Genomic DNA, 24,909 nt, shown 5'->3' on the forward strand with positions numbered 1-24,909 from the left:
TCGGTAGAGAAATGAATTAATTTCCACCCCTCTTGCCTCCAATTTTTCCCTGCCTCCATCTTCTCAATATTAATTCATTGCTTCAACCATGGTGTTAGGTAAAGGGTAGACAATGAGTATTCCTTTTCAGGCGTAAGTGATAAGCTCAGACCAATAAAATAATTTTTAGAGAAATAAACTGTCCTTGGATTACCCTCTCGATCATGTGTGTGAATTCAATAAATCTATCAGTTAATTTGTGACTAAGTATACTCTGCCCTCCACACATGCTTTGTTATTTTATTGGGAAGAGTGTTTTATATCTCCTGTGTTTCTTTTTATATCATCAAGCTCACATGAAGTCCTCTTAAATGTGGTCTCCTCCTCTGCCCCTCCGGGAATCTGGGCTCTCGCTTTCCCTGGATGCTGGAAGATTTCATATTTAGTACTCTGAATTCTGTCTAAAAACTTGAATTCAGAATTGACAACAGTAAAGCAAAATTGTTAGCATTGGTATCAAACAAAACCTTGAGTTTTTTAGGATGAAAATTATGAATGATGTAATGAAAAAAAGAAAATCAGAGACTCGAATGCAAAAATCACAGCATTTATTGAAACGAACTCTGATAAGAACTCATAGCAGAGTGAACTCTATTCAGAATGTGAGGTGGTTCATGGATTTCTTCCAGGTTTGAGACAGGAGAATGAGTTCATTCAAAGTAAATTGTTTTCTACCTGGGATTTAAAAACAGTTCAAACAATAAATAATTGTGTGTATGTACATATAAATACATACATAGAGGTGGATAAACAAATACATATTTACAGACATCCACAAATACACATTAGCATACACATGATGTGTATAAAATATGTACATACATATTAATAACATAGAAATTCATAAAACAAACATGAGAGTTTTTAAAAATGAAACATTTATGAAAAGCACACATATAGTTTCAAATTCTTTAAAGTTATTTTAAAGACATTAATAAAAATCTTAATGCTGTCCTATCAGAGTACTTACCTAATGTGCATAATTGTACAGACCGTGTGAAGCACCAGAGACTTCTCTTTGCTTCATCTATTGTTTTATCTTCTTAGGTTTTCATTTTCTCACCAGATGTTTTTAATAACTCATGATGCATATGATTTCCTTACCTTTTTTGTGTATTTTGTTTTGTCTCACTGAGAAACAGGAACACTGTTGATATTGTAAGAAGCATGGGCATATTCATCTGGAAAATAAAAAGAAAGTTCATCCTTATTACATCTCCAACTTTCTATAACCAGATGATGTCAGATATAATTATACTAGGTCTAACCCTTCCAGTAATTCTGCAAGAAAGTCAATTCCTTCTATTTTCTAAATCCAGGAACGTTGTATTGAAGTTTAAGGTACTTGACAAAGTACATTCAATTAGTAAATGACAGAGTCAGAATTCAAAGACTGCTTTACAGGGGTTTCCCTATGATCCAGTGGTTAAGAATCTACCTTCAAATGCAGAGGACGCAAGATTGATCGCTTGTGGGGGAACCAGGATCCCACATGCTATAGGGTTATTGAGTTTGCGTCCTGCCACGAAGACCCAGCACAGCCAAAAAAACAAAAGAATGACAAAAAACCCCACCCAAAATCCCCAAAGACTTGTTGACAAACTTTTCATGACATTCAACAAGAAATTAATAGCACTAACCTTCCAGGGAACTTTTTAAAAATCTTCTGAACAGCCTCTTAGTAACTGCTTTGAAACCTAATCTATCAAGATTTGCCTATAATATTTCAGAATATTTCTCACTCTTCCTCTCAAATTAAAGTCCATAGATGTAGCATGGAATGGTTAATCTCGGCCATTAACAACAAAAATAACAGCAACAAGACCTGGAAGCTTAGCTGGTTTGTATTTCAAATTAAGGGAGTGCCTTTTCATTATATCAAAAGGATTCTAGGTGTTGAAAAATTCTGGCAAATAGAAAAAGGCCCAGTAAGAAGTTTATATATATATATATATAAAATGGAATAAAAAAAACAATATGTAAAGTAAACCCAGATATTGAAGACCAAAGATGATTTTCAAAAATTAAGTAGTTCAGGGAATCCTAGATACAGATATAACTTCCAGTAGTTTTAAAGCATGGTTGTTGCCCACCTACCTTTTTCATAATAATCGTAGACAATGACTGGGGCTGGCTGAATGTTTGCCACATGGTTGATTTCCTCAACAGAGAAGGTGAAACTCTTTGCTGTATCTGAAACCTGTAAAGATACAGATTATAAATACACCAGAGCAGGCCTGCAAAAAATAAAACCACAGAGCAAATTATTTCCAGAAGTTTATGATAAATCCAGGGTGTCATGATCTTACATAATGGCAAAATAATGAGTTGCTGCTGCTGCTGCTAAGTCACTTCAGTCGTGTCCGACTCTGTGTGACCCATAGACGGCAGCCCACCGGGCTCCCCCGTCCCTGGGATTCCAGGCAAGAACACTGGAGTGGGTTGCCATTTCCTTCTCCAATGCAGGAAAGTGAAAAGTGAAAGTGAAGTCTCTCAGTCGTGTCTGACCCATAGCGACCCCATGGACTGCAGCCCACCAGGCTCCTTCGGATTTTCCACGCAAGAGTACTGGAGTGGGGTGCCATTGCCTTCTCCAAAATAATGAGTTAAGTAACATTAAATTGTGTAAAATGTTGTTTCACCGATTATATTGAAGTACAAGAAAGTTGAAAACGTTACAAAAATGTAGGCATTTGTGTGGATATTAATGATGTATACACAGAAAGGATGAGTCTGAAACTCATCCCAGCCTCTGCTGGAGTTCAAGTCAAATTATAAAAGAATTGTACATCTTTGACTAGACTATGTTAGATGCTGTGAGGAATAAAAGAATGGGGAAATGATGCTTCTAAACTTGAGAATCATCCAGTTAGCCAAGGTATGTATGAAATAGCATAGTATTTAAGAGGGAAAAGATAATTAGTGGGGTGGAAGTACACTGATCACCTTTAACATCTCACATAGTTTTGACAAACCCTATCATGTATATTTAGGAGAATTTGAAGCATTCAGTTACCCTCAGAAGAAAAAGAAAGCCGTGGATAAAAAAATTATTGTCAACTTACATTTTCCAGGTAGAAAAGAACATGGTCATTCTTGAATTCACTCTTCATTACTTGGCCATTGTTTTCAAGCTTTAAGGAAATTGGCAGGGAGGGATAAATATGAAAAAGCATCATTCCAGAATTGAATGTTTCATGCTTTTTCTCTAATCAGTATCAAGAAGTTATTTTATGCAACATTCCCTTGTGCCATGATGTTTTCATAAATACAAGTCAGAACTAAATTTAAAAAATAGGTTACGAACTATTGGAAATAATGACTTCTAATTGCTATAAATCAAGAATCCATTCCACCACTGTTTTAGCAAAAATATGAGTGTGAACTGTGAATGTTTGTTTAAGTGAAGAATTACACAGCTTGGCTTTGCTAACCAATTGTTTCATCAACACACTAGTGCTTTCTGGAGATTGAAAGACTGGGCTTCTCTTACTTACCTCTTCAATGGATGACATGACTGGAGTAAATCCTGATAGCATTTTTACATCAACAAGGACCATGTTGGAGTTACTGTGAGTTCCCGTATATCTGAAATTTAAAAACAAAACACTAACTTAGACATCATTTTAGAAGAGTGACTTAACCTTATGGCAAGGATATGAGTACATTGATGCCAATTGGCTTTAAGCCTGGAGGAGAGGCAAAAGCTGGAGAAAAAACATCTGAAGATAGTCACTCTCATACATCTGGAAACAAGCACAATTAGAGTGATCGTGGCTGAGGTGATTCAAAGCAACATAAATTGGAGTAAAGAATGAATGGACCTAATCTCCCCAAATCCTGCTTTTAAACTTACTTGAGGCTTTAAAGTCAGAACTTATAGACAAAACCTTTAAACTTATATTACACATGTGGTGGCTCAGTGGGTAAAAATATGCCTGTAATGCTGGAGAAACAAGGGACACAGATTCCATCCTTGGGTCAGGAAGATCACGTAGAGAAGGGCATGGCAACCCACTCCAGTATTCTTGCCTGAAGAATCCCGAGGATGGAGGAGCCTTGTGGACTGCAGGCCACGAGGGTGCAAAGAGTTGGATATGACTGAAGCGACTGAGCACAGCACACATACTTATGTCAGCTTTAGATTCTGTGCAACACTTAGAAGAGACTCGCATCTAAAAAGCAGGATGTTGGCAAAATCATACAACAGACATGCCCCCAAGAGACCTTCTAGGTTATATTCACAACTTGGGATAAGATTGTTGGGACATGAAGTTGAGGGCTGTGTATTATATTATTAGCATTAGTGTTCAACAGATTTTCATTTTGAAATCCTGAGAAAAACCCCAAAACTAATTTTACTCAATGTTTCTCCACACATTAACCAAGACTAAAACTCTTCGGTGCCTATAAATTATATTTTAATTCAAGAGAATTACTTTGCTTTTCTACACTGAAAAACATCTAAAATTTTGCTTTGTATACAGTTATATTAATGATTAAATAAATGTTAGCAGGTTTTCTCTTTTTGACACACCCATGCTTGTCTTTAGAAAGAAAACTGTATCTCTGTTGTGCAAAACTGACACACAAAAAGGTGGAAGCACTGCTGAAGGATTAATGTGGCAGAAGCTTTCCAACTGCAAATCAGTACAGATTATATTTGCATAACTCTAACTTTGATTTAGTTGAAAATGTACTAAATTTGATGTGGGCACAGAGAGTACCATCAACATGTGATTATTGTCAATAATATATAAATATCTTTTATACAATTTAAAGATTACTTTCCATTTATAGTTATTACAAAATATTGGCTATATCCCCCAGGGCTGTACAATACATCCTTGGGTCTATCTTACACCCTCCATGGTTTGTACCTCCCACTCCTGCATCCTCAGACTCCCCCTCCCCCTTCTCCCCACTGGTAATCATTAGTTTGTTCTTTATTTCTGTAAGTCCACCTCTTTTTTGTTAAATTCAGTAGTTCATTGTATTTTTTAGATTCCATATGTAAGTGATATCGTACAGTATTTGTCCTTCTCTGTCTGACTTATTTCACTTAGCATGTACTTTGTGCTTAGTCTCCCAGATATGCCCGCCAGGCTCCTTTGTCCATGGGATTCTCTAGGCAAGAATACTGGAGTGGGTTGCCATGCCCTCCTTCAGGGGATCTTCCCAACCCAGGGACTGAACCCAGGTCTCCCACATTGCAGGCGGATTCTTTACTGTCTGAGCCAGCAAGGAAGCTCTTCATTAGGCCCTCCAAATCCATCTATGGGCTTCTTTATCCATTCTTTCGCTGATGTACACTTAGGTTGCTTTCATGTCTTGGTGATCGTAAATAATGCTACTATGAACATTGGAGTACATGTGTCTTTTCAAATTAGTGCTTTTGATATTTTGTTAGTGTTTAAAATAATTCTTTTCTGATGCACCACTTTCTCTCTAACCTGAGAGTTGACATTAAAATGGGACACTTACCTGAGGGTTACTGTCAGGTCAAAATTACTCTGGAATACATCCGAAGAGTTTTTCTTTACTATTTGTAAGGAAAGGGAAAATCCAGATTCCTTTTTAGGTAGTAGCACATTATACTTCATGGTAGCCTAGAAAGGATCAGATCAGATCAGTTGCTCAGTCGTGTCCAACTCTTTGCAAAGTGTAAAAAAAAAAAAAAAAAAAAATGCATCTATCTATCCTGTAGTAAAAATTGAAGCACTTATTGTTTTTTCTTATTTCCATTATTGCTGTTGTTATTTAGTCACTAAGTTGTGTCTGACTCTTTGCAACCCCATGGACTATAGCTCACTGAGCTCCTTTGTCCATGGGATTTCCTAGGCAAGAATACTGGAGTTGATTGCCATTTCCTTCTCCAGGGGATCTTCCTGAACCAGGGATTGAACCCCTGCCTATCCAGATGGATTCTTTACCACTGAACCACCAGGGAAGCCCTCATTTCCATTATTAATGCACTTTATTTTATAACTTCATTATCAGGGAATAAGGCTACATCTAATCATTTGATTGTCAGAAGACACAAGAATCTTTAACAATGTAATCTAATTAAAATATTAGAACACCCTCAAACGCTGACATTCCTTAAGAAACTTCTCAGTTATCCAGTTATGTTTAAGAATAGGTAGCCTTTTACAAAATAACTTTAGTTTTCAGCTGTTGAGTGGAAAATATCAATGAAGGAAAGTGTAGTCATGAAAATATGCAAGAGTAAAATAGTACTTCATACATAACTGAAAAGATAGTCTGTGTTTTTTACTGGCAAACACTCATCTTCCTCACAGAATTCCATTACCTGGATAAATGCACAACCTCGTCCTTCCACATCTACTGTGTATTGTCCACCTGCTTTTGTTAGTTCTGAACGTTGAACCAGTAAGTGATTATCACCATTAACCTGGAAAATCTTGTTGAATTCTTCACTGCTTAAGCTGACAGTGACTTGATCATCAGAGAAGATTAAATTCATGTAGCGGGTTATGGCAAGAAGGCAGACGGGCGTATCCTGCACAGAACAGTACAAGCAGCATTCCAAGCTCTGTTATGATGCAATATTAGTCATCATGTGGCCATGAACTTTAAATCAACCCATAGAAATATTTCTGACATGTCAACAGAACACCAAGAAACAGTATTCTAAACAACAGGAAAAACAGATTTGCTTGTGCTAATTGTTGTCACTTTCTTCAGCAGTTCTTAATTAGATCTAAAAGTCTTCTCAATAATTTTATAATATCCATGTGAAATAGTGCTCAATCTTTTCTAAAAATTAAGGTGTTATGTAATTTGGTTGCCATAGATAATGTTTATGTTCAACTGTCTTCAAAGATGGGAAGTCAGAATCCAGAAAGGATGTTGGGAGATTCACTAACATATGGTTTTACTCAGAAACTAAGACTGAAAAAAAGAAAGGAAGGAAGGAAATGATTTTCCTTGTGGGAATAAAACTTGCATTTCTTTGCAATAAATTTTTTTGCCTATTAAAGAAGGACATAAGCCATTGTTTTTGATACCCATTTCTTTGGCTATTCATTCATTTGCTTTTTCCAATGTATAGACCACAGAAGTAGGGAGAAATATTACTTCTTGGCTGACGTGAAGTAACGGTTTGACCAAAGTATTCTTATTGTCAGGGCTCTTGTGTTTATAACAACCATCCTTTCTAGACATTCGTTCTATTTTTACTGTGTAAATGGAGATATAAATCAGGCATACATTCCCTGAGAGGGGATTTTATTTTATTCATTTGTACACAGAAAATTCCTAGTAGAGTTCCTGGTATACAAGAACTGCCCAATAAATGCTTGTTGACTAAATATTGGGTCACCTGTAGAGACGTGGATGGACCTAGAGACTATCATACACAGTGAAGTAAGTCAGAAAGAAAAAACCCAAATATTGTATATTAATGCATACATGTGGTATCTCGAAAAATGGTACAGATCAACCTATGTGCAGGGCAGGAATAGACACACAGATGTGGAGAATGGATGTGTGGACATGGGGTGGAGGAAGAAGTGGTGGAATGAATTGGGAGATTTGGATTGGCATAATTACACTACCATGTGTAAAATAGATAGCTAGTAGCACAGGGAGTTTACTCAAACTCATGTCCATCGAGTCAGTGACGCCATCCAGCCATCTGTGATTCATGGGGTTGCAAGGAGTTGGACACGACTAAGCGACTGAACTGAACTGAGCACAGGGAGATCAGCTCGGTGCTCTGTGATGACTTAAAGGGGTGGACTGGGGTGGGGGTAGGCGGGAGGTCTAAGAGGGAGGGGCTATATGTATACATATAGCTGATTTGTTTCATTACACAGCAGAAACCAATCCATTGCAAAGCAACTAAACCCCAATAAAGATGATTTATAATAGCAAATATTCCTTGTCTCAGAAGGTATTTCCTACCTTTGGCATTTTTATTATATATATCTATATAATATATTATCTACATTATTATAGAGTGGCATCTTTTGCATTGAACATATTGTGGTTATGTTAGTAGATCCACACCAATCACCTGAGGGGAGGAGAAGCCTCCGTGAGAATTCATCTGTTGGGCAAGCCACTGAACAATCTTACTAGCGTAGGTCAGGTCAGGGTTTTTCTGGGAAATGATAGCCAACAGCACATAGCAAGTCTTCTCTATCTCAGCAGAAGGTGCCCAAGGAATAAAGAGTGGAGATGCCTCTGTCTTGAGTTTCTTCGCTTTTCCCCAATATATCACATTATCTGGGAAGAAAAGAAGAATTTTCACACAATCCCTATGAAAAGAAAGATGCAAATGCCATCCTTGACCTCTGTTATGGGTTCATTGTGCCCCTCAAAATCCATATGTTCAAGGCCCTACTCCCTAGAACCTCAGAATGGAACTGTATTTGGATATAGGGCTTTTAAAGGGGTGAATAAGTTAAAATGAAGCCATTTAGATGGGTCTTAGTACTTAGCAACTAAACAACAACAACAACAAATGTATCCTTATCAGAAGAGATAATTTGGACTCATGAAGGGGGCACCAGGAACATGTGTACATGGGAAAAGACATGTGAAGATGGTTAGAGAAGATGGCCATCCACAAACTAAGCACAATGGCCTCAGAAGACATCATACCCGCTGACATTTTGATCTTGGAATTCCAGCTCTAGAACCATGAGGAAAATAAATCTCTGTCATTTAAACCACCCACTATAGAGTATTTTATTGGGCTGGTCAAAAAGTTCATTCAGGTTTTTTTTTTTTTCTTTTTTTTAAAACCTTACATAATTGTATTAGTTTTGCCAAATATCAAAATGAATCCACCACAGGTATACATGTGTTCCCCATCCTGAACCCTCCTCCCTCCTCCCTCCCCATACCATCCCTCTGGGTCGTCCCAGTGCACCAGCCCCAAGCATCCAGCATCGTGCATTCAGGTTTTTATGGAAAAACTCAAATGAACTTTTTGGCCAATCCAATATTATGGCAGCCCTAGCGAACTAATGCAACTTCAGATAGCAACTTCCTAAGGTCAAAGTTTTTGACCTTAAGTTCAAGGCCAAAGTTTCATAAGCAGTTTTTATTATCTGCAGTCACTCCACTTGATTTTCTTTACTTCACTCACTTGAGAAGAAATGAGCAGAAAAGAAAAAGAGGAAACTAGAAAATACATAATGTTTTGTTTTTTTAAAAAGTCACTCAGAAATTTCATAAGATAAATAGAAATATTCTAGAAAAGAGAGGGTTCCTATGTGATTGCTCAGTTTCATCAGTTTATTCTTAGGGTCATCTCCACTAACAAAGAAGTGAAGTGAATTGAAGTGAAAGTTGCTCAGTCGTGTCTGACTCTTGGCAATGCCATGGACTGTAGCCCATGAGGTTCCTCTGTCCATGGGATTCTCCAGGCAAGAAAACTGGAGTGGGTTGCCATTTCCTCCTCCAGGGGATCTTTCCCACCCAGGGATCAAACCCTGGTCTCCTGCATTTCAGGCAGATTATTTACCTGAAAGCCCCTCCATTAGCAAAAATGAATAATAATACTTACTTAATTTTGTAGCAGATTGATCCAGGGTCCGGAGTAAGGATTCCACTTTCTCCTCTTTTCCAGCCAATGCAAAAGCATAAGCTAGAACTGCAAGGTTGTAGACATTTCTGACACCATTTTCCAAGGCCTCTTCTAAGCAAAAGAGCCCATTTCGTAGAGCGGGAAACTAGTCAAGAAGAACAATTCATTTTAAGATGATGCTTGAATACTTACTTGTAAGCTTGACTGTTTAAACTAATCATTCTTTATAATGTATATAATATACCCTTGAAGTATATTTTACATGCAAACCTGTTCATTTCTGTACATGTGAATTATATTTTATAAATATCATTAAAATTCATTTTTAATGGATTATCAGTATTTGAAAAAATTTAAGTAGTATGAAAATGGCAATCTCTGTCTGACTGGTTGTAATTTAGTTAATGATGTAAATGTTTTCTATGTGTCAAAGTATACATATTTATTTTTAGATCTAAGATATTTTACACTAATGCCCAAAATAAGAGCTCGTATTTCTAAAGATGGTTTTTGAGGTATACCAATGACCCTGAAAATTCCTAGGATCTTATTTCAAGAATAGATTTTGCAATTGGATAATCTGAACTTTGGATTGAGAGGCAGCCAAGATGAACCACACTTAAGCTGAAAATGTTTACATACTGAGTTGGTTAGACAAATAGAATATCAGGTTATAGTTATACTTGGAATAAGAGTTCTTAATCTGAAATTAATAGCTGAACTTCAGGAGATACATGGATACTGAAATGGTATGAAACACTTGTATAAGTGTGCATATGTATATCTTCTCTAGGGAAAAACTCAATAGTGTTCATCAACGGTTTCTATGAATCAAAAAGGTCATGCTAGTGGTAAAGAACCTGTCTGCCAATGCAGGAGACCTAAGAGATGTGAGTTTAATCCCTGGGTCTGGAAAATCCCCTGGTGGAGGAAATAGCAACCCACTCCAGTATTTTCGCCTGGAAAATCCCATGGACAGAAGAGCCTGGCAGGCTACAGTCTATAGGGTCTCGAAGAGTTGGACATGACTGAAGCAACTTAGCATGCATGAATAAAAAATTTTGGGAGTGTTAATTTAAAGAGTGGTGGTGAATTAATTATTCTTTTGATGTTTCACCCAGTCCAGGAATTTTAAATCACTCTGAATTGATAGTCAAATTCATGTGCATTCAGCTGACTGATACTAAAAGACAGTGGGACCCATACAGTGAAATTGAGTCCAGCTTCAAGGAATGCAGCAACGATATAGGCAGTGAGTACAACGTCCTCTTCATCTCCAACCTAAACACAAAGGAACCATGAGTCATATAGGACAGCAGAGCACCAAAGAACGGCTATGCTTCTGAAGGGAAACTAGATAGGAAAGAAACACTGGGACAGATATCATTAAATTTTTTTTTTTTTTTGGCCACGGTGCAGCATATGGAGAATACCAAGTGATATATCTAAATATGGACAGGAAAAGGGAAAGAACAGGTCTATCAAGGACAGACTTCATTCTATTTGCATTTTGACCTGAGGCAAGTGAGGTCCTCATGCTTTGATTTAAGGAGGTATTGGATCAGTGCTCCATTGAAACAATATAAATTATGAGATCCTCTTCCTGAACTGGCTTACCATCCATACATAGAAATAAATAATGTTTGCTTCAAATTTATAAACTGTTTCCTCTCTAGGTTATTTTTCAGTCCCCTCTCTCCTATTCTCAGTTTATCTACTCAAGGAGACTGGTTCTAAGAAAGGACTGAGAACAGTAAGACAAATAATAGATTCAAGAGGAATTCAGTGTAGGCTGAGGGTAACATGCAGGCAGCAGTAATAATGGCTTTGATTTACACACCACAAGCCTATCAAGGCAGCAGAAGGAATAATATTCATGAGTGTACTCATGGTCCCAAGAGCTGGATAAGGCAGCTTATCCAGGAGATAAGGAGAAAGAAAACTTACTTGTGTGAATCACTCACCTCCCAGGCATTGCTGAAAAGCTTGCCATCACTTTTAAAGCAACCATCTATTTTCTGTTTGCTTGCAAGCCAGATCAAGGTCTCCCTTTGAACCAGTTCATCAATGAAGACATATTTCTTCATTCCCGCAAATGTCTTAAAAGTAAGAGCACTGAGCCTGTAAAGCCAATTGTCAGTTAGACAGAAATTAGATAAGAAAGAAATGGTGTCAGCTTCCCATCAGGTCCGTCATCACTGATTGCTTTGGGTCATGGGTGGATCTGATCTGGCTGAGAGCGACTGTAACAAGTCTTGATTGACAGCAGTTCTTTCCTTTGGACCAGTAAACTGTTATGAACAGCAATATGTGAAAGTAAGAGCATGTAATTTCCAGCACGTTTATGCACAAATTTCTATAGAATCCATCAGATTGTCCATACATGAAGAAAGAATGGAATGGGTGTAATTAGGTGCTTTGGAGCCTTTTAGTTTTACTTTCCTCAGTCTACATGGGGCCGAGAGAGGCAGACTAAGATGTGCCATTTACCACAGACTGGAAATATTGGTGGGGGTGTCATTAAATGACCAGACATCTAAGCAATCTATTATGAGACTTTCAGTACATTGTTGCTTTAAAGTTGGAATAATCAAATATTTTAGTTTTAACTGATTCACCTCTAGGAATTCACTTTGAAACACAAAAGTGTTGCTTTCAAATCCCCACCAAACACAGTTCCCCTCAGCCCCTCACACGTCCTCTTCAGATCATTCTTGTATTATTTAAAATAAAAATTTCATCTCTTACCGTATGCTTCCTTCCTGATTCCTCTGCCAAAACACACTATAGGAACCATCCAAGTTTTTGAAAGACAACTGCTTCTGATAACCTAAAATACAACATGGTAGGAAATTATTCTTTAAGAAAGTTAGAAGAAAAATAATGGTGTAGTAACAGCCCCGTGTTTTGGTAATAGACGGACATAAATGACTAGATGATCATTTAAATTTTAATTTCTGAAACTCAGGTTCTCCATCCATAGGGAGAAAAGATAGCTTCTACCTTATAGGGTTTTAATTACAAGTAAGATATTCCATGTGACTATATCTAACTCAATAGTTGTCTGATATTACTAATTGTTTAGTTTTTTTCCTTGGGGTTATTTCATTTCAGTGTTATTTTTCTGAAAAAAAGAATAAAATAAATTATACTCCTGAACTTTTCTTTGATATCACATTTACAAGATCTTTCTAAATGCAAAACGAATCACTTCATCTCAGTGGAATGCAATTGAGCAAACAAATACAGAAGTTGATAAATGAACTGTTTATAGCTACCATTAATAACAATAACAAAACCCACTAACAAAGTAGCTTGGCAAGATATTAGGCATTAAAAAAACCCTGAGCTCATAATGCGAAACAGTACCGGTCTGAATTGTGAAGCCAAATGACCATACAGATATTGAATTCCAAAAAAGCCCCCAAACAAACAAAAACACCGCAAAATAGAGCTAGGACTCAGAGTGACTCAGTTCTTCAGATATACTTTTTCCCCATGCGACTACCTCATAATAGCAGCTTTATGACATCTTGATATTAGTAATGATTTATTTAATCTATTATAGGCAGAAATTACTTCAATCTTCTCACCATTAGATAAGAAGAATAAAGCTTTAGATTTAACTTCCTCTGTCAGTTGTTTAGTAGATTTCAGATAGTCTAGGATGTAGGTATTAGATGCTAGCAGGGCAATATTCTGTTCTCCACCTCCATAGGGCATTTGGAAAAGATTCTCCAGATTCTCTATTGCAAGTCCTAGAATATCCCCTAAAAACAGGACAAACAATGTTACTGCTCGTTAAACTTGGCATCTCAGCATTAATGACAATAGGTGAAAGAGGCATAGTGGAAGGAAAGAACATTTTAAAATAGGTCTAAAAGGTGGAAACAAGGAATGTTTTCATGAAGTAATTCTAAAGAGGGTGAAGTGAAAGAGGTTTCTGGTATGAAAAATGTTTTGGAAAATCTCCTATTACCACAGAGAGAAGGAATTTAAGAAAGTGTGTTTGTTCACTTGATTGCTTGCTGGTTTGTTTTTTTGAGAAGCTGACCCTGTGAATTATATAATGTAATCCATTTCTTTCCCCAAAATGTAGATGTTAATAATAGACAAAGAAAGCTGACTTCTCTGGAACAGTTTTCTCCTTTACTGAGGAAATTTCCAGCATTTCTAACAAAGTGTATTCTGATCTCCAAAGGTATATTTAATATTTCAGATGGACAGGCTATAATAGGACTCTTTGTTTTCTAAACACCAATTATCATTCAGCAGAAAAAATATCTTCTAGGGACATAGATTAAAAAAAAATTTTTTTTTTTGAAAGTAGAGAAGGTGACTTTTTATTTTTTTTTAATTTAATTTTATTTTATTTTTAAACTTTACAATATTGTATTAGTTTTGCCAAATATCGAAATGAATCTGCCACCAGTATACCCGCGTTCCCAATCCTGAACCCTCCTCCCTCCTCCCTCCCCTACCCTCCCTCTGGGTCGTCCCAGTGCACCAGCCCCAAGCATCCAGTACCGTGCATCGAACCTTAATTGAAGTATAACTGCTTTACAATGTTGTGTTACATGAATCAGCTCTTAATACATGTATACATATATCCCCTCCCTCTTGAGCCTCCCTCCTACCCACTCCCCCATCTGACCTTTCTAGGTCATCACAGAGTACTGAGCCGAACACTCTGTGCTGTACAGCAGGTTCCCACTAGCTATCTATTTAACCCATGGTTGTCTATACCCTCTCAGTTTGTTGCACAGGGGCATGGATTTAAAAATGGTGCTGTAAGTCCTTCAGATCCCATGCAGAAACAAACATAGGAGATCATCCTCAACAATAATTCCCTCCAATTGATACTGTAAGAAAAATATCTCCATCCTTTGACGTTTTTTTTTTTTTTTTACCACCTCAACTAAGATTTTCAAATCACTGTGAAACAAAAAATTTAACCAACTTACCCACAACAGTGAAAAAGGCCCTGGTTGACCCTTCTACGACATCATTTGTCAAATTCAAATCTACCTGCCTGGAGACTTTGGTGCCTGGAAAGAAAAAATATCAATAAAACAAATAATGTTTGGCTTTCTTTCATAAACAATAGCAGCAGGTTTGTGGGACAAACATATTAGGAAATATATTCCATTATTTGTATTTATTTTATAAGTTGCTTGTTTGAAGAGATGAACTTGAGGTTTTTATCTAGTTTAGAATAACAATACATTTAGAAAATGGCATATAAATCTGCAAGTTAGAGATGGCCTCTATTATCTATCAGTTTAGTGCCTGAACTACTTATGTATGAAAAAAAAAGTAAAAACTACTGACTATGACATATGGAACATTACACACAAAAGGTAAAACTTGGAGACTCTTACTAGGCATTAAAATCAAATCATCAGGAAATCCTCTGGCAGTCCAGTGGTTAGGACTCAGTGCTTTTACTGCTAAGACCTGATTTGATCCCTGTCTAGGGACTAAGATCCTGTAAGATGTGCAGTGTGGCCAAAAAAAAAAAAAAAAAAAAAAATTATGTTAATAAGAAATTAAAAAAAAAATCAGATCATCATCAACCACATAAAGCAATACTCATGAGGCCCATAAAACTGGCTATTGAAGGTCAGTGATTTTCTATGGCTGTTTCATCCCAGGAGTACAGAAGCAAATGTTACATTATGGACTGCTTACATTATGTGCTGTTTGGGCATAATCTTGACTTCCCTCTGCCCAAAATTGTGCCATGTTCACATGCAAGATGAGCTCCACCCACCCTACCCCCCCAAAATTCACAAGATGGAAGAAGTAGGCTGAGACAGATCGATGTCACAGATGGACAACAAAAAATAACCTCATAAATGTCCTTTATATTTACTAAAACTATACAATGAAGACTGGGCCTGAAATGAAATAATCCTCCATTGGATATTCAGAATAAAGTCACCGAAGTCCTCAGTATAGCAATAAAGTAGAAGAAGAGGAAATAAATAGACCTGTGGATAGATTTCCTTTAGGACTATTTTGACCGTGTAGAAGATCCTACAGCACATGGGAATCTGCTCAATGTTACATGGCAGCCTGGATGATGGGAATTTGGGGGAGAATGGATACATGTATATGTATGGCTGAGTCTCTTTGCTATTCTCCCAAAACTATCACAGTGTTGTTAATTTGCTATTAGTTCAGTTCAGTTGCTCAGTCGTGTCCGACTCTTTGTAACCCCATGAATTGCAGCACGCCAGGCCTCCCTGTCCATCACCAACTCCCAGAGTTCACCCAAACTCATGTGAATCAAGTCGGTGATGCCATTCAGCCATCTCATCCTCTGTCATCCCCTTTCCTCCTGCCCCCAATCTCTCCCAGCATCAGAGTCTTTTCCAATGAGTCAACTCTTCTCATGAGGTGGCCAAAGTATTGGAGTTTCAGTCTCAGCATAAGTCCTTCCAATGAACACCCAGGACTGATCTCCTTTAGGATGGACTGGTTGGATCTCCTTACAGTCCAAGGGACTCTCAAGAGTCTTCTCCAACACCACAGTTCAAAAGCATCAATTCTTTGGAGCTCAGCTTTCTTCACAGTCCATCTCTCACATCCATACAGGACCACTGGAAAAACCATAGCCTTGACTAGATGGACCTTTGTTGGCAAAGTAATGTCTCTGCTTTTGAATATGCTATCTAGGTTGGTCATAACTTTCCTTCCAAGGAGTAAGCTTCTTTTAATTTCATGGCTGCAATCACCATCTGCAGTGATTTTAGAGCCCCCCAAAATAAAGTCTGACACTGTTTATACTGTTTCCCCATCTATTTCCCATGAAGTGATGGGACGAGATGCCAAGATCTTTGTTTTCTGAATGTTGAGCTTTAAGCCAACTTTTTCACTCTCCACTTTCACTTTCATCAAGAGGCTTTTAATTCCTCTTCATTTTCTGCTATAAGGATGGTGTCATCTGCATATCTGAGGTTGTTGATATTTCTCCCAGCAATCTTGATTCCAGCTTATGCTTCTTCCAGCCCAGCCTTTCTCAGGATGTACTCTGCATATAAGTTAATTGGCTATACCCCAGTACAAGATAAAAAAGTTAAAAAAGAAAAGATCCTCTTACCTTGTGTACAGATAAGGAAACTTTGAGTCATCTCTTTTTCAATACCTTCAGGCTATCAAAGAGTAAAGTAAACAGAAAGAAGCATAAAGTCAGGGGTCTGGGTCATCTTTCCACACAGAAAAAGCAACCATGTGTCAGCTTACATAGGCATGGCTGGCTCATGGTTGTCGCTGGAGAAGATCCATTCATTGTCCCCTTCTGTTTATATCTGCAAGTCACTGTATGTTACCAACACCCACTTTGGCTCTGTGTTCCCATAGTTCTTTGAGGGATGGAGATAACTTCAGTGTCTTAGTGGAACAAACTCAATTTCCCTGGCACTGTCCAGCTTCTCCAGTAGACAAACAAAAGTGTTTTGCAAGGTAAGAACATGCCAAAAGGTGAGGTGAGAGGATGCCATTGACAAGCAGTGATTCCTTTAGAGGATGATGAGGCCTGCACAGGCATGTAGATTTGTCTCTTGGATTTGAGAGTCAGTTAAAGGAAGAGAGGGAAGAGGATCAGGTGTATAGGAAGCATCATGAGTCAGGAGCAAACAAAAAATCTAAGCCTGTTTCACAAGTTACACTTTTCTATCCTGGGTTAAGTGTTGATTAAAGAATGGATGAATTTTATTGCCATTTTAATTTATTTAAAATGGCATATCTTGTGTCAATAGTGAGAGTGAAAGTGTTAGTTGCTCAGTCATGTCCAACTGTTTGTCAACAGCAATTACGGTCAATTAAGTCTCTTTACAGAGAATGTCCTTTATTATTTAACCTATTGCATGCATGCTAAGTCACTTCTCGTGTCCATCTCTTGTGACCCTATGGACTGTAGGGTAGCCCGCCAGGCTCCTCTGTCATTGGGATTCTTCAGGCAAGAACACTGGAGTGGGTTGCCATTTCCTCCTCCAGGAGATCTTCTCAACCCAGGGATGGAACATGAGTCTCTTACGACTCCTGCATTGGCAGGTGGGTTCTTTCCCGTTAGCACCACCTGGGAAGCCCATGGTACTCTCTATTTTGTACTTGGAAGGGCTTGATAGTTTTGCATGTGCTTACCTGTACCAACAGACTTTTGATCACAGTATCTTTCCAGTTCAGGTTCTGCCTCTCAGGTGCTTCATTTGGGCAAGCACTATTTTGCCTGGACTCAGCAACTACAGTGATATTCACTTTACCTGAAAAACATTCCCAAATATAAATTACATTGACCACTGGCCCCTTCTGTGAAAGGACATGATTAAAAGTCTATAAATCACTTCTTGAATCAGACAAACCAAATCTTATCATCATATTTATGCTTGGACCAAAATAACTCATTCTTTCTCCTGCCTGGAGATAATATGATGTCCTTTTCTATCTCTTTCAAGATTCCTTACATGAAGTAATTGATTCACTTACCTAACTAGAACTTAAGAAAGTGTGGAAAATGTTGGCTTTGCAGAATATTCTCTTTTTTGTGGAAAAAAAGAGAATATTCTGCAAAGCCAACTGAGCAAATTCCTTGATATGGATTGCTTTTAAAGTTTACATATGACAATATAGGGGCATAAAATCAGAAAACTAGGCCTTCTAACTTTTTTTTTGAGATTGAACAAACAAAAACAGTAAACTACAACATAGTGGAAAGGGCATTGAATTAAAATCAAATGTTAACAGGGCATCTATTGTTTTTAACTCCCTGTGGCTTAGACAGTAAAGCGTCTGTCTACAATGCGGAAGACCTGGGTTCGATCCCTGGGTCGGAAATATCCCATGGAGAAGGAAATGGCAATCCACTCCAGTACTCTTGCCTGGAAAATCCCATGGACAGAGGAGCCTGGTAGGCTACAGTCCATGGGGTCGCAAAGAGTCGGACACGACTGAGTGACTTCACTTTCCTTTCCTTTCCTTACACCATACGTGCGTGCATGCTAAGTCGGTTCAGTTGTGTCTACCTCTTTGTGCCCGCCATGGACTGTGTAGCCCACCAGGCTCCTCTGTCCATGGAATTTTCCAGGCAAGAATACTGGAGTGGATTGCCATTTCCTTCTTCAGAGATATTCCTGACCCAGGGATAGAACTTACCTCTCTTATGTCTCCTGCATTGGCAAGTGGATTCGTTATTACTAGCACCACCAAGGAAGCCCTATCTGGGAAACCACCTGGGGAGTCACTGGGAAGTGATATCATAGGTCATAATTAAAATGGATCTCCAATTTTCCTGTGAAAATTAGAGAAATAAAAAATACAATACTTTTAGTTTCATATTATCTGTATGCCTATTGTGAAGTTGCTCAGTCGTGTCCAACTCTTTGCGATCCCATGGACTGTAGCCTACCATGCTCCTCTGTCTATGGGATTTTCCAGGCAAGAGTACTGGAGTGGGTTGCCATTATATACCTATGTATAACCAATACACTGTTCTTATTTTTTGTTAGTGTGTTTTGTTTCTTTTTTAAGATAGATTTTTGACACTCCACTCTTAGAACTGTGTCGTCCTCTTAAAGCCATAAAACCATACAAGTCAGTACAGTATTCTATCTCAATTGCCAGCGGAAGATTTTTGAAAACCTTGTATAGCTACAGAAATTGAGAAACTTAAAATCTAATAGGAAAACTAGTCTTATGCAGACCAATGTCAGGTGAATTAAAGTGATCTCATAAATTACTCTGTATTGCTAAAGGAATATAATAAATATAGGATATGAAATAAAGGAAATTTTACTTTTTGATATTAGTGATAATGATGAGAATGTGTCTACTACATCTATAATTCTTGTTTACTAGATTCTTTTTAACTTTTCCTTTCCCTTGTATTTTTAACAAGATATTGTCAAATTTAGTTTTATATATTGCAGATAATCTATGCATTGAGACTCTAATCTTCTCTGTGTTTAATTCCCATCTGAGTGTTCAGTGTTTTGGTTGTCTCATAACACATCTAGTAGATTTACAAATCCTGGCAATCATTGAGATTGAGGAGCAATTTTTGTCTAGGTAACATGAGTTCCTGATGGCAAGTGAAGAAGCAAATGAGAAGGGAAGAAACTGAGCAGCATTAATGAAAATATGGTTTTCACTTGGGTTATGATACATGGACTTGATGGGTAATGCAAATTAGCCTTTGCATTGTATTTCAATCACATTCTGCTTTTAAACAAATGGAGGATGGGTTTGCTCCACATAAGCATTAGCAAAACCAGAAATTAGATTATGAAAATAGGATTTTAATTGAGACCCTAAAAAAATGAGAATTTTTAAAAACATAAATTTCAAATGTGAGGGATAAAGTTATCTCTGTATAGAGGATTTAAGGGAAACAGCTGCTGCTGCTGATGCTAAGTCTCTTCAGCTATGTCCGACTCTGTGCGGCCCCATAGAAGGCAGCCCACCAGGCTCCGCCTTCCCTGGGATTCTCCAGGCAAGAACACTAGAGTGGCTTGCCATTTCCTTCTCCAAGGCATGAAAGTGAAAAGTGAAAGTGAAGTCTCTCAGTCGTATGGGACTCTTAGCGACCCCATGGACTGCAGCCTACCAGGCTCCTCCGTCCATGGGATTTTCCAGGCAAGAGTACTGGAGTGGGGTGCCATTGCCTTCTCTTAGGCAATAAAAATAGACTGGTTTTTCAGGAGAGATTGGCATGGACACATAGTTACTTACCCAGCTTCTTAGGAGTAACAGTCCAGACATATGTCTTTTTCTCTGAAGCTTGGATAATCTCACTGCTGTTGTCTTTAGGGGTACTGATATCTGCCTCAAAATCCTGAGATGCTTCTAGTTGAGTGAAAATCTAAAATAACAGTCATGAAGTGAGAGCGGCACTTTAAATATTTTGCTGTCACTATTCCTCCTCCAATCTTGAGAAAATTCTACTTTACTTGTTTTATATCATCAAAAATAAACGATACAAATGACTCCTCTCATAAGAAGATAAATCTGGCATAACACTTACTATAAAATGACTTTCTTATAGCAGTATTTAAATCACTGCTGTGAATTAAAGCAAATTTTTGTTTGCTTTTCAAAGATTTTTTTTTGATGTGGACCATTTTTTAAAAGTTTTTATCGAATTTGTTACAACATTGCTTCTGTTTTATGTTTTGTTTTTTTTGGCTATGAAGCATGTGGGATCTTCTCTCACCGACCACAAATTGAACCCTTACCTCCTGCATTGGAAGGCAAAACCTTAACTACTAGACTGCCAGGGAAACCCTAGCAACTGTTTTTGTTTGAGGAAAAATCTTATGACTCTATAGTACCATTTTGTATTTGAGAAAAAAAAAGAATATGGCAACATTCAAGAAATCTCTTGGCCTTGTTAGATTTTGACTCCAGATCAAAGGGAATAATTTACCTCTACACAGGTATTCAGGTAGCTGAAGACACTGACAATCAGATCAGACCGTTCATTCCGAACAACTGAAGAGGGGGAGGTTATTTCAACAAAGAAAGGTTGGGAGGCTTCCAGAGAAGCTATTGATGAAATGCCAAATCCAGCCTCACCGTTCACACAGAAGCCACTTGCTTCCCATTGCGTTATAGTATCAGGGATGGTGAATGAAAGATTTGCTGAACCGGAGGAGCTACAAAGAGAGATTATAGGTAAAATGCATCCTTTGTCTAAACCAGGAACCTAAATTTAATCCAGAGCAAACAAAAAAGTATTAACTGAAGGTTAAAAATGAGCCATAGATCAGTATCATTAGATCTTTGTCAGGGTGTTAGATCAGTATTTTGAGAGCTGGATTTCTAAATCCAGCTAAAATTTAATCTTAAAAAGGTCACATTTCTCTAAACACATTATTTTTTCTAATTCATGCAGCTTGCATCTATCTGCATGAAATGAACAGACAAGAAACAGTACTAGAGGAAAAGTAAAATAAAATATGTGGTCAGTACATATAAGTGAATGGTGTTTTGTATTTTACCGACATGGTTCTTCTTTATATACTCAGAAATAAAGTTTAGGAAATAAAGACAAAAAGAAAATAGAAATAAAGATATATAGGAAAGAAAACTTAAAAGCTTACTCAATGCTGACCAGGTCCCAAATCCATGTTTCTGGAAAGTTTGTTCTTACTGTTTCAATTATAACCCGTTCTATGGAGTCAAAATTCTCCCTTGTGACTTCACTAGCTAAAAGAAAAGAGAAATGTTTTAAAGAGAGAGAATAAAAAACGTTCCAATGACACATCCATAAGCTATGTCTCTGACCGCACATGCTTAGTGGGACATGATATAGGGGTTGCTGCTGGGTCTCAGTGTCAATAAACGTACATCTCAGCCTAAATGTCAGTGTTTTGATGCTCAAATCAGTCCCGTTATTAAAATAAGAGCAACACACACACACACACACACACACACACATCATCCAACATTTTTCCTCCAGGGTCAAATTTAGAGAAAGTCATGTCTATTTATTGAATGGTGTTTCTCGTCTGACATTCTGGTGTCTGCCAGGAAACAATTTGGTATTGGCCAATTCCATCATCCTAATGACTAAAGTTTCTAATGACATTAACATTGCTAATTTCTTTTTTTTTAATTTATTGAAGAATACGTGCTTTATGGAATTTTGCTGTTTTCTGTCAAATCTCAACATGAATCATCCATAGGTATACATATATCCCCTCCCTTTTGAACCTCCCTCCCCTCCCTCTCCCCATCCCACCCCTCTAGGTTGATACAGAGCCCCTGTTTGAGTTTCCTGAGCCATACAGGAATTTCCCGTTGGCTATTTATTTCACATACGGTAATGTAAATTTCCATGTTCTTCTTTCCATCCATCTCACCCTCTCCTTCCCTCTCCCCGTGTCCATAAGTCTATTTTCCATGTCTGCTTCTCCACTGCTGCCCTGTAAACAAATTCTTCAGTACCATTTTTCTAGATTCTGTAAATATGTGTTAGAATATGATATTTATCTTTCTCTATCTGACTCACTTTACTCTGTATAATAGCTTCTAGGTTCATCCACCTCATCAGAACTGACTCAAATGTGTTTCTTTTTATGGCTTAGTAATATTCCATTCTGTATATGTACCACAACTTCTTTATCCATTTATCTATTGATGGACATCTAGGTTGCTTCCATGTTCTAGCTATCGTAAATAGTGCTACAATGAACAATGGGATACATGTGTCTTTTTCGATTTCGGTTTCCTCAGAGTATATGCCTAGGATTGGGATTGCTGTTTCATATGGTGGTTTTATTCCTAGTTTTTAAAGGAATCTCCATACCGTCTTCCATAGTGGCTGTATCAATTTACATTCCCACCAACAGCAACATTGCTAATTTCTGAAGAACATTTTTTTTGTTTCCTTGGCCTCTGGGCTATATTTGGCATTAAAAAAACTTCTGTTTTTAAATTGAAGTATAGTTGATTAACAATGCTGGGTTACTTTCTTCTATACAATAAACTGACTCTTTTATACACACACACACACATATACATTCTTTTTTATATTTGGCATTCTTTTTTCCTATTTTTTGGCCATGCCACATGGCTTATGGGATCTTAGTTCCCCCATCAGGGATTGAACACATACCCCCTGCATCACCAGGGAAGCCAAAAATGGATGGGTATTTGAACACATTTCTCTGATGCCTGCTGTTTGGTCATCTGAGAATCAGAATGCTCTCTGCCTTGAACTATGTATTCTGATCTACACATAATAAGGGCATCTCCTCCTATCATTATGATTGCCCTCCTGTACATTTCTGCTGTTGTGTTCTATCATAAAAATAAACTTCCTCTCATACCTGAAGTGAATTCTTCCTTTTAGCTAATATCATTCCCACTTACCTTATTCTGCTTTATTCAGCTGCAGGATGTATGTGAAGTGAAGTCGCTCAGTCGTGCCCGACTCTTTGCGACCCCATGGACAGTAGCCTGCACCAAGCTCCTCCATCCATGGGATTTTCCAGGCAAGAGTACTGGAGTGGGTTGCCATTTCCTTCTCCAGGGAATCTTCCTGACCCAGGGATCAAACCCAGATCTCCCGCATTGTAGACAAACGCTTTACCGTCTGAGCCACCAGGGAAGTTGGATGTATAGTCGTAGACAAACACATGACATATTGCACATGTAAAAATCTCAGTTTTGGATAGTCATACAAAATACAACCAATTCCATGAATCCTTTTAACCAACCCCCCCCCCCAATTCCAGGTTACCTACATGCAATTTTCAATGGGGCACTGTACATGGGTGCATATCCTCCCGATTCTAGATAGAGCGGCCCGCGGTATGGCATGCTTGTCTCTGTTGAACATACTTCTGGTTTCCGGTAATGAAGATTGGTGAAGACTTTCAGACCCATATCCTTCAAAGAAATAAATAGCAAAGGAAAAGTTGAGCAGTCTCTTTATACAAGACCTTAAAAAAAGTCATCAACTGTATTATAATTAAAAAAATATATGATAAATATACATGTTTTCTTTGCTAGCAAGCAAGGGTCTGGTATATTACAAGTCAAGTCACCTGTCTTTGATATGTGAAGTCTCTAAAATTGGAGGAAACATGATAATCATTATGATTATTCAGCACTTGTGTTCTGCGATTTTGCTAAGGGTTTTACATTATTCTCCATTTGATTTTAAGGGACAAATATTTATGAGATGTTATCGTTGCCTTAATTAACATCACACACACACATGAACATACGTGTATGAGACACAGCCAGTAAATTGGAGCTCTGGGACTTGAAAGAAAATGTCTGATTCTATTCCCCTTTCTTTCTATAGCTGTGGTGGCAACCCATGCTAGTATTTTTGCCTGGAGAATCCCAGGGATAGAGGAGTCTGGTGGCCTGCCGTCTATGGGGTCGCACAGAATTGGACACGACTGAAGCGACTTAGCAGCAGCCCCAGCAGACTTCAATCATAAAGATTCCTTTAGGGAATTCCCCAGTGATCCAGTGGTTAAGACTTTGCCTTCCAGTGCAGGGGGTGTCAGTTTGATCCCTGGTTGAAGAGCTAAGATCCCATATACCTTGTGGCCGAAAAACCAAAACATAAAACAGAAGCAGTATTGTAACAAATTCCATAAAGACTAAAAAAAAAGGTCCACATTAAAAAAAAATCTTTTAAAAAAATACCCTTTTAGGAAGCCTCAGAATATTCCAGTGATAGCCTTTGTATAAATGGAGCTGAGGCTCTGTGTTAACCTCCTGATTTGATGATTTCTGCATAAAATTTATTACAATACCTTGAAGATTGTCTCATTGCTTCTAACATC

The 24,909-nt window shown here is 37.8% G+C and overlaps 1 protein-coding gene and 1 long non-coding RNA gene across 2 annotated transcripts; one reads left to right on the forward strand and one right to left on the reverse strand.

Moving 5' to 3' along the window:
• Positions 1 to 570: 570 nt before the first annotated feature.
• Positions 571 to 24,429, reverse strand: LOC113892427 (ovostatin homolog 2-like). Its single transcript, XM_027541262.1, has 20 exons — positions 23,851 to 24,429; positions 21,703 to 21,808; positions 21,027 to 21,255; positions 20,333 to 20,462; positions 17,750 to 17,868; positions 16,707 to 16,758; positions 14,566 to 14,649; positions 13,195 to 13,371; positions 12,350 to 12,431; positions 11,566 to 11,722; positions 10,808 to 10,882; positions 9,581 to 9,746; positions 8,081 to 8,292; positions 6,353 to 6,562; positions 5,524 to 5,648; positions 3,537 to 3,627; positions 3,105 to 3,173; positions 2,137 to 2,239; positions 1,144 to 1,220; positions 571 to 714 (listed from the first exon to the last, which is right to left on the reverse strand). The coding sequence occupies exons 1-19, from the start codon at positions 23,990 to 23,992 to the stop codon at positions 1,168 to 1,170; spliced, it is 2,382 nt and encodes a 793-aa protein (XP_027397063.1). The 5' UTR covers positions 23,993 to 24,429; the 3' UTR covers positions 571 to 714; positions 1,144 to 1,167.
• On the forward strand, positions 2,605 to 6,435 carry LOC113892429. The gene is made up of 3 exons (XR_003511046.1): positions 2,605 to 2,644; positions 3,497 to 3,611; positions 6,342 to 6,435. It is a non-coding gene; the product is annotated as an uncharacterized LOC113892429 (long non-coding RNA).
• Positions 24,430 to 24,909: the final 480 nt, after the last annotated feature.

This window comes from Bos indicus x Bos taurus, chromosome 5, assembly GCF_003369695.1.
Source record: "Bos indicus x Bos taurus breed Angus x Brahman F1 hybrid chromosome 5, Bos_hybrid_MaternalHap_v2.0, whole genome shotgun sequence".
NCBI lineage: Eukaryota > Metazoa > Chordata > Mammalia > Artiodactyla > Bovidae > Bos > Bos indicus x Bos taurus.

Bases quoted from the DNA above. Each gene is read 5' to 3' on its own strand.
- LOC113892427 (XM_027541262.1), bottom strand. From the start codon at position 23,992: ATGGGTCTGAAAGTCTTCACCAATCTTCATTACCGGAAACCAGAAGTA. The intron at 11,723-12,349 runs GTAAGAGATGAA...TTGGCTTTACAG, and splicing joins AATCAGGAAGGAAGCATACG to GCTCAGTGCTCTTACTTTTA. The intron at 3,174-3,536 runs GTAAGTAAGAGA...ATTTCCTTAAAG, and splicing joins TCATGTCATCCATTGAAGAG to CTTGAAAACAATGGCCAAGT.